The following is a 10,120-nucleotide window of genomic DNA, read 5'->3' on the forward strand; positions in this document are numbered from 1 at the left end:
GCAGTCAGTAACACCTCCATCTGTCCTGGTCACAAGGCCAACAAGACGGCACAACGAGACTGATTGCAACAATCATTTTAACAAAGCTGTATTCAAAGGCGACATTTCTGTCTATTTCTGAGACATATTATCTGCTACTGGTGTGCCAGGACACTTTGAATAGTTTTTCTGTGATGGGATTATTGGTCTCCAGGAGTAATTATGGAAGCCTCAAGTGGTTATTGGTACTGATTTCTGTTACAGAGTATTGATTAAGCTAAGGAATAATCTATAATGCCTGGAATCATATTGAACTGATCCAAGTCAAGTGGTCGGTGCCATGCTTATCTGACATTGTCAGATTGTTTGAGAGATTAATTCTGGAAGCAGGTAGTTTAAATTCACAAGCATGTCAAATTTTAAGAGACTTGACATTCAGAAGGGAACTTTGGTCAATAGCCTGCTGTCCTTGTGTCTCTGTGAATGGCCTTTACATTCAGATTCAGTCTCACAGTATGGTATAATCTTCTAGTCTTCTACAGTTCATACCATCACACATGCCATAAAACCGAAAAGAAAATGCTTGACTTGGATGTTGATGGTTTATGGGCACAGTCAGTGCTCACAATGCTGTTCCACCATTAATAGCTCACTCACTCACTCTCAGCTCTCAAGTCAATGTATGTTGTTGTTTGGAAGCTACAAACATATCTTAAATGAGCATGCTTTATCCACATACTAACAATATACATGCTAAACAGTTAACCTTTAGCCTGCTGAATTAATTTCAGCATAAGGCGCTAATAAGAGGGTGGGTGATTTCAAACACTTGGTGCGTCACTAAATAAGGGACAACTGAAAAAATATTCAGCTCATTAATACTACATACAAAAATAAACATTATTATCAAAAAATATCCAGATAATTTCAAACGTACAGATATTAATTACAAGACAACCATAAATAAAGTAAATTTTCCTGAATTTACCTGAATAACTCGATTGGTAGCCGGATGCGTTTTATACTAGGAACCGTATAAATTGTCCAATTATCGCATACTATACAGTTATATCGAACAGTTAAAGAAACACAACCCTTTTGTTTCTTTTGTCAAGTTATTTAATCAGAGACATAATCATGACAACTTTCTTATATGACATTTCATTTTTGTTAAACTTTTTATAAACATTTTGTGAAAGTGTTTGTTTTGCTGTTCAGTATAGTATTGATATTTTCAGTGTATTTTAATGCAATGTAATAAGCCCAGTATGTGATTTTACTGTGTATCCATTAAACTTTGTTATAATTAAATAATAAAAAGTGTTACGCAGTGGCCTTTCCATTTCATTTTCAGAGAATTTAGAATTTCTAGAAATATTCTAGAGTAGACTAGCAAATACTATTGATAAAATTGTGAACATCTGCATGTGGAGATGAGTTGTCTGTGTCCTGTGAATCAATGTTTCTACTCTGTGGTGTTTCAGTATATCCTGTGTGGAGGAGACTAAGTCGTACATCACGTCTGTTGTCGTGGGGAAAGATGTTGTGCCCAGGTGAGTTTGAAGTCAGATCTACTTCTATGTTGGGGGGGCAGCCATGGGGTAGCTTAGTGGTCAAAGCGTTCACTCGTCACAGCGAAGACCCAGGTTCAAGTCTGCACATGGGTACAACGTGTGAAACCCATTTCTGGTGTCCCCCCTTCATGGTATTGCTAGAATATTGCTAAGAATTGTGTAAAACCATATTCACTGACTCATTCATTGTCTAGTAATTTCTGAAGCAAAAATGTCTGGGACCCCTTGCACGAAAAGATTTTAGCTGTAAAACTGGCCTAAAACCATGTTACACGTTTGAGAGTTAAAATCATCATATTGCTAAGATCACTTTGTGCTTGTGGTCGCTGGATAAGTACAGTTTGTCAAGTAGTTTGCTTCTCCATTCATCAAGTCCACAACAGGTATTTCATCTGGAGTGCCATCTGATGAGGCTTATGTGGTCAAAATGTCTCGGTCAACTTTGCAGATTCTGATACCTTTTGCTATTCACAAATCATCAAAAATGCCAACCTATAAAGTTGGGAAAAAAAGATGGTGGAAAAAAAGGCGGCAAAACCAAACTTCAAACGATTCTCTAATTTTCCCCCAGCGCTGCTGGTGTATAAGTGGAACATTCATGACTGTGTCATTAAACATTTTACATTGGCCCTGATGTTTTCCAGAATCGGTCTACCTCAGATGGAGCTGCTGAGGACCGATATCATCAACATGATCAAGAAAAGCATCGACCCCAAGGTAATGCATAGTAGACATATGTATCCCAGGGATTTTAAGTGATTTAAAACACATGTTTCTTATGTAAACTTTGCTGAGGTAGCAAGTTTGAAGTGATATCTCAAATTTGCCAACACTGCATATATTTTCTTTATTCCCCACCATCTCACATTTATATTTGTGTTATCTCAAATTGGAGATAAAAATGTGTAGCACTATCTCAAACATTTGTCTCGGTCCCAACATTTACTTTCCTATAACATTTTGTATTCTTATGCCAAAGTTGTCATTTGTAACATGCATATCACACATTTTCTAAAAATGCATATCACACAGCTGTTATCATGGATACACACATGCACACACACATGCACACACACACACATGCACGCACATGCATGCACACATACATATACATGCAATCAAATCAACAAGGAAAGTTCAGCTGAAGCAATTGTTCAACAAGGTATGTTCTAAAACCAATTGTAATGGTAATCTTGAAGTTACTAAACAGGCTAGCTTATTCTCGAAACGTTCGTAGCACTGCGAACTTCTTAAGCCCATTCAAAACACATTGGCTACGATCAAAGTCAAGAATTCCTAGGGCTATGAGCGTTTCAAGAATAAGGGCCCAGCCCTGCTTTAAGATATAACTGTATATATACAGTGTTGCTGATTGAGCAAGGTGGTAGTGAATAATTGTGATTGATGAAAGGGGAGAACTATGTTTACAATTGTTGTTTAATGTCACACTCAGCAATATTTCAGCTATACGGCGGAGACTGGACTAGAAAATCCATTGGTCAACAGCATGAACATCGATCTACACAATTGGGATGCGATGATGTGTCAACCATGTCACAATCCCTCACCACCTGATCCCACTAGTCACCTCTTACGACAAGCATTGGTTGCTGAAGACCAATTCTAACCTGTACCTGGCTAGCTATTCTCGAAACGTTCGTAGCCCTACGAACTTCTCAAGCCCATTCTTAACACATTGGCTACGATCAAAGTTAAGAATTCTTCAGACTACGAACGTTCCGAGAATAAGGGCCCTGTACCCTGTTTTGACTGTTTCAGTGGAAGATCATCTCAAAAGGAGTCTTTTGCTGCTGTGGGGACTATACAGGCAAGAAGGGGTCGCAGGTGGACTTGGACCGCAATGTGACTGCTCACCCCAGTGACTCACAGATCGGCTTGTCCGCCCATGTGCCCCTGTTCCCCCCAGGAAAGATCATCCACATTGTCCGTAGTCACCCCAAGGAGTCTGGGTCAGTATCACCAGAGTGTTTATCATTATCATGTTGTGTCAGGGTGTGTCGTGATTGTGGTTTAAACTTTTTCAAGGTATCTCTTGATATAGGTTTGGAACACATACTACTCAAAAAAAGTTAAGGAGCAACACATTTGTTTAATGTTACTATCGTCATGACAGTTTAGTATTAAATATAGTATTGGTTGTTTTGGGGAGTATTTTAGTTTTTGTTTGTATGCTTAATTTCTAATAGTGGTCAGTGAAGATTTATGTCATGACAGTTCAGTAGTAAATATTTGGTGTGGGTGGTACTTTTATTGTATACTTAATTTTAATGGTAGTCAGTTGAAAAATGTTTAGAATTATGTCATGACTATGCATTTCTGTGCAGGTTAGTTCCTCATTAACTGAGCACATGTTACATTATCAAGGTGTTTCATGACAATAGCCATTGTTATTACTCAAACACTTGTAGGTACACCTTTAACCACTGGATCTGTGCTGTGGTTTTGCCATTCCTTATCATGAATAAACATAGCTGAAGTAAGTGTTTGCAATATAAGAGTTCAATATGTTTTTCTAGATTGTCAAGTACGTTCATTCTTTTATGTGGCAGGAGTTGGTATGCACTAGATTTATCATTAACATCAGATTGTGCTATTATAATGGTTAAAGGGAAATTATTAGAGGTCTAAAAACTTTAGATTGTTTCCCTTGGACAAATGATTTGTCAGAAATATTTATGTGGGTTCACCAGGTGATACATGTTTTTAAAGGTTTTGGTCTGTAGTTCCTTAAGTCTATTTCTATTTTCATACTTTGAAATATTAGAGTATTTGACTGGTTCATCATAATTCATCATGAATATTAAAAAAGTATCATTTTGATAATCAGTTCAAGTGGAGTGTATATTTTCCTGACCATGATCTCCTTGTATCTACTTTTGGCATGACTCCTCTTTCTTACATGTTTGGGAATGATTACAATGTCGTCACACAATGGACTTTATTTTTATCGTAGCATGGTGCATTTTGAAATATATCCTGCGGCACAGTAGGACTTCTTGACTATTATTTAAATTTGAGTGGTTCTGTGTCAAGTTATTGGAACTTTCAAATGTTGTAGGAAATATATTTTTTGTGAAGTGCATAGAGCACTGATTTGATTGCTGTGAAAGCATGCTTTCTTATCATCACAACTGGATTGACTTAATGTTTTACCTTTGTTTTTCTGCCTGATGATAAATATTCTAAGGCTGTGGAAAGTCCCCAAATACAGTTTCTTTCCCTTTCTGGAAGTAGCATTTCTTAATGAATACAGTGAGAGGAGTTAACCTCAGGTTTAAATCATCCTCAGTCAATAGCAACAGTTTCTTTATCATTGCTGAATGGCCCTGTAGTCCGAGATGAAACAGCATAGGAAACACATCTGGAAGGGAAAAGGTTTACAACTGGTGACAAGTATATCTGAACCAATGACTTGATATTACTTTCAAAGTGCAGGATGGGAGTGCATGGTTACACATAACCCAGTTAGCCCATCCTTGTTAAACTGAAACCCATTTTTCCTGTTAAACATAACCCCAGTTAGTTGTGTACTGTCAAACATTAGCCCCATTAGCCCTGTCTTGTTAACATTACCTCACTTAGCCGTCTTGAGAAACATTCCCCCCACTTATCATGTCCCATTATCCCAGTTAGCCTCTCCTGTTAAATTTTACCCCAGTTAGCCCTGTCCTGTTTAGCATTACCCTTGTTAGCCCTGACCTGTTCAATATATACCCCAGCTAACCCTGTCCTATGAAACATTACCCCAGTTAGTCCTGTCCTGTTAAACATTAGCACAGCTAATTAAACATTATACCAGTTAGCCAAGTCCTGTTGAAAATAACCTCTTTTAGCCCATCTCATTAAACATACCCTGATTAGCCCTGTCCTTTTAAGCATTACCCAAGTTAGCCCTGACCTATTAAATATACCCCAGCTAGCCCTCTCCTGTGAAACATTACCCCAGCTAGCTCTGTTGTATGAAACATTACCCCTGTTAGTCCTGTCCTGTTAAACATTAGCCCAGCTAGTCTATCCCATTAAACAGTATCCCAGTTAGTCCTGTTAAACATAACCCCTTTTTAGCCCATCTCTTTAAACATACTTCTCTTTAGCCCATCTCATCAAACATATCCCTATTAACCCTGTCCTGTTAAACATTACCCCAGGTAGACTAGTCCAGGGAACATTATCCCAGTTAGCCCTGTCCTGTTAAATATAGCCTGTTATCCCTTTCCTTTCAAATTTAAGAAGCAATACCAAAATTCTATTTCTTGAGAATAACTGCTGTGCAAAACATTAGTCTGTATCATCTAGCCATGTCAAACATTAGATCAAGTATCCACCATATCAAACATTAGCCCATATCAACCAGCCAAACTTACGTCCAGTTATCCTATCCATGTCAAAGTTAGCCCATATCACCCAGCCATGTCAAACTTTAGCCCGTATCACCCAGCCTTATATTACCTTTCCTTGTACTTCTATGACTGTGAGTTTGTGTTTCTTTCTTTCTGTGTTTGAATGATATGACTAGTGACTATGTTGATTTCAGGCATGTACATAACCGTCGCTATTCCAAGAAGTAAGTTTCATCCTGTCCATTTGACGTTCCTTTCCCATATTCTTGCATTAATTATTATCAGTATCATTATGTTGATTTTGTTTGAGCAGGATACATCTTACATCATCATCACCAAACTCAATATTGGTCAGTTTCCACATATTCACAAACAATGGAAGATGTTTTTTTCGAGACATTACATATTAGCGAGCAGTCTCATTGGGCTTTGCAAAAAGAGTTTTACTGAAATTTTATATAGTCAATGAATAATCTGCCGCTTAAGATACTTTTCTGAAGCTGAAGTGGTATGATTAAGTTTTGTGTGGTTAAAGCTCAGCTAATAACATTTTTTGTATACTTTTCTGAAGCTAAGGAGTTGTATGATAAGGTTCAGTTTTATTAAAACTTATCAAATAGCATGCTTTGTATTATCTATTAAATCTACTAAAATGAGCTTGTAGACTCGGTAGTTGTACAACAGGAAGTACATGTAAATAAATACTACCTTCATATTGGTTGTGTTAACCTAAAACAGATGTTATTGCAAAATTGAGAAACAGTGATTCTTCTTAGATAAAAGATTTTGATACATTTTTTAGTCATGTGTTTCATAAATATACTTGTATTGGTTGTGCTTTCCGTGATAATAAATTAGATAAGCATTGTTTTTGGAAAGGTATGCTGTTTTTATGAAATGAAATGATGGCATATATAGACAGGTGGTAGCCGTGTCAAGTCATTATGAACACTAGTGCACAATAATTCATCTAGAAGTTGCAGTTACGTTGTTTTGTTTTGAGTCAGTTTGAGTTAAAACTGATCTCATTTTCTTAACTTTTTTTTTCACTCACAACTGTTGAGTTACACAAAACTATCAGTTCAAAATCACATTGTGTGGAGTGCTCATTTTTTAAATATTTTTACACATTTTAACGATCAAAGTCACTCACTTAATCTCTCTCCCTGGTCTCCAAGTTATGCACCCAAGCCTCTAACAATGTTTCATACACACAGAAACTTCCCCTCCAACATGGACTAAGACACACAAACACACATACACACACAAATACTCTTCCACACAAACACACAAACACACTTTCACATGACTAATCATACACATTTCACCTCCAACATACACTGTCTCACACAGACAAATGAGATTAGCGAGCAGTCTCATTTGGCTTTGCAACAAGAGTTTTACTGACATGTTATATAGTCAACCAATAGTTTGCAGCTTAAGATACTTTTCTGAAGCTCAAGTGATATAATTAAGTTTTGTCTGGTTAAAGCTTAGCTAATACATTCTTTGTGTTATAACATTTTAACAATCAAAGTCACTCGCATAATCTCTCTCCCTCGTCTTCAAGTTATGCACCCAAGCCTCTAACAATGTTTCATACACACAGAAACTTCCCCTCCAACATGGACTAAGACACACAAACACACATACACACACAAATACTCTTCCACACAAACACACAAACACACTTTCACATGACTAATCATACACATTTCACCTCCAACATACACTGTCTCACACAGACAAATGAGATTAGCGAGCAGTCTCATTTGGCTTTGCAACAAGAGTTTTACTGACATGTTATATAGTCAACCAATAGTTTGCAGCTTAAGATACTTTTCTGAAGCTCAAGTGATATAATTAAGTTTTGTCTGGTTAAAGCTTAGCTAATACATTCTTTGTGTTATAACATTTTAACAATCAAAGTCACTCACATAATCTCTCTCCCTCGTCTTCAAGTTATGCACCCAAGCCTCTAACAATGTTTCATACACACAGAAACTTCCCCTCCAACATGGACTAACACACACAAACACACATACACACACAAATACTCTTCCACACAAACACACTTTCACATGACTAGTCATACATATTTTACCTCTTAACATAATCTCTCTCTCTCACACACACACACTCTCTCTTTCTCTCTCTCTGTCTCACTATCTTTTTCTCCCTCTCTCTCTGTTTCTCACTTACTCACACGCACACACACATATTTATTTATAATGCCATCAAAGGTCAGTCAGTCAAACAGTGGCTTCCTGGACCTGTTTGAATAATACTCACAATAACCCTCACTAGCTCACCACCATAACCACTCAGGTCCAGAGTGACACAGCCACTCACCAGAACTCCACACTAAAGCATGAAGCGCACCAACCAGGAATTTGGTATTGCATGTTAACAGTGGAAGGTAGCACTTTACGACATCAGACAGCATGTGAGCACTGTCATGCAGGCAGCTTGTTAATGCCTACCTTGTGGCTGAATTATTTTCAGCTGTGTGTCATATATATGCATGTTATATAATACATGCACTGCTTTGGTCAGCTTGTTTTTCAGGAAAATGGCTTGACATTGTGCCCCTTGTAGTGTGTATGTAAGTTTGTTGGGGTGTTTGTTTTGAAAATTTGATTATATTATGATGGTAAAATTATTAGGTGTTGGTTTAAATAAAGGATGTTAACTTTTTATAGGTTTGGTATTCTTTACCTAAATTGTATTTTTGTTTTCCTTTTATCTATAAGTCTGCAATTTCCTGTATGGCTGTTAAATATTTATGGGACATGATATAACATGCATCATTAATGTATATCAGTGATGAAGGGGTATTAACAATGTGTAATAACAAGGGTATGTTTGTTATGATATACGTGTCTTGTGACAGACTGGTGGGGCATTAATATCTAATATATTTCTGTTCTAATACCCATTCATTCACAGGTTTGTGTTCTTGGTGTTCGTGAGTTTGCACACCAGGTTAGCTATTCTCGAAATGTTTGTAGCCCTGCGAAGTTCTTAAGCCCATTCTTAGCACATTAGCTACAATCAAAGTTAAGAATTCTTAGGGCTACGAACGTTTTGAGAATAAGGGGCCAGGGGTGCAATTGTCTCTCTTTCAGCCTCAAAAATCAAAGTTATTACACTTTTCACAAAAGACTGCTTGTTTACTATGTGTATTTTATCTTTATATCAGTGCATGAATGAAGTGTGTGGGTTATATGTGGATAATCTATTAATCTATTGGTTTGGAATATTTACCCCTTTAACTAACTAAGCCATCTTTTTCTTTATAACATTTTCATTATGGGATTTGGATATATTTTTCACAAAATTACAATATAGATTGTCCCATATATGGTAATTTATAGAGCGGTGGGTGGACTGGTCTAGTGATTACGGCATTTTCTCGTCACACCGAGGACTCAGGTTCGATTCCCCACATGGGCACAATGTGTAGAGCCCAGTTCTGGTGTCCCCCACCATGATATTGCTATATTATTGCTAAAAATGACACAAAGCTTTCCTCACTCACTCTGGTAATTTATAACAAAACCTCATACTCCTAAATATAGAAAAGTATCAACATCCATTAGCTGTAACAAGTATCGGTTTGGCCAAAGATGATACAGTGCTTATATTCTTGAGATAACCATTTATTTGTGAGTTTACATTCATCTGAAATTAGACTGTGTCAGCTTCTGAAATTCAGTGAACAGAACACAACATTGGCAGTTGTCAATAAGGAATTGTGTACTGCCAGGATCTGGTCAAGTAGGGCAGGTTTTGATGGGAGACAGTGGAACTGTACATATTCCTCTGTGTTGCAGACCTGTGTGTCAGAGTTCGGAGCCTGTTTACCAGGCTGTGTGGGCTGGCAATGGAGACTTTGATGAGGTCCTAATCTCCCCCACCATGATCAACGACCATATGCCAGACAATGTCCTAGAGGCTCTGGAGAAGGTATCTGTTAGGACATGGTCCTATCTGTCTGTTTAATAACTATCTGTAAATATATCCCACACTGATCAACAACAATATGCCAGACAGTGTCCTAGAAGCTCTGGAGAAGGTATTTGTTAGGACATTGTCCTATCTGTTGAATAATTATCTATATATCCCCCACCATGATCAACAACCATATGGCCAACAATGTCCTTTAAGCTGTGGAGAAGGTATTTGTTAGGACATTGTCCTGTT

General features: G+C 37.4%; 1 protein-coding gene across 3 annotated transcripts in view; it reads left to right on the forward strand.

The window, feature by feature from the left end:
* LOC137288088 (diacylglycerol lipase-alpha-like) overlaps nt 1-10,120 on the forward strand; it is a 145,668-nt gene that overhangs the window by 126,224 nt on the left and 9,324 nt on the right. For 2 of the 3 annotated variants that reach the window (XM_067820464.1, XM_067820466.1), the window contains 5 exons: nt 1,464-1,532; nt 2,198-2,270; nt 3,333-3,523; nt 6,109-6,138; nt 9,751-9,883. In XM_067820464.1, coding sequence (XP_067676565.1) covers nt 1,464-1,532; nt 2,198-2,270; nt 3,333-3,523; nt 6,109-6,138; nt 9,751-9,883 — 496 coding nt within the window. The remainder of the gene's footprint in view (nt 1-1,463; nt 1,533-2,197; nt 2,271-3,332; nt 3,524-6,108; nt 6,139-9,750; nt 9,884-10,120) is intronic. The other variant, XM_067820465.1, reaches the window with a different exon arrangement.

Source organism: Haliotis asinina, chromosome 6 (assembly GCF_037392515.1).
Source record: "Haliotis asinina isolate JCU_RB_2024 chromosome 6, JCU_Hal_asi_v2, whole genome shotgun sequence".
Classification (NCBI taxonomy): Eukaryota; Metazoa; Mollusca; class Gastropoda; order Lepetellida; family Haliotidae; genus Haliotis; species Haliotis asinina.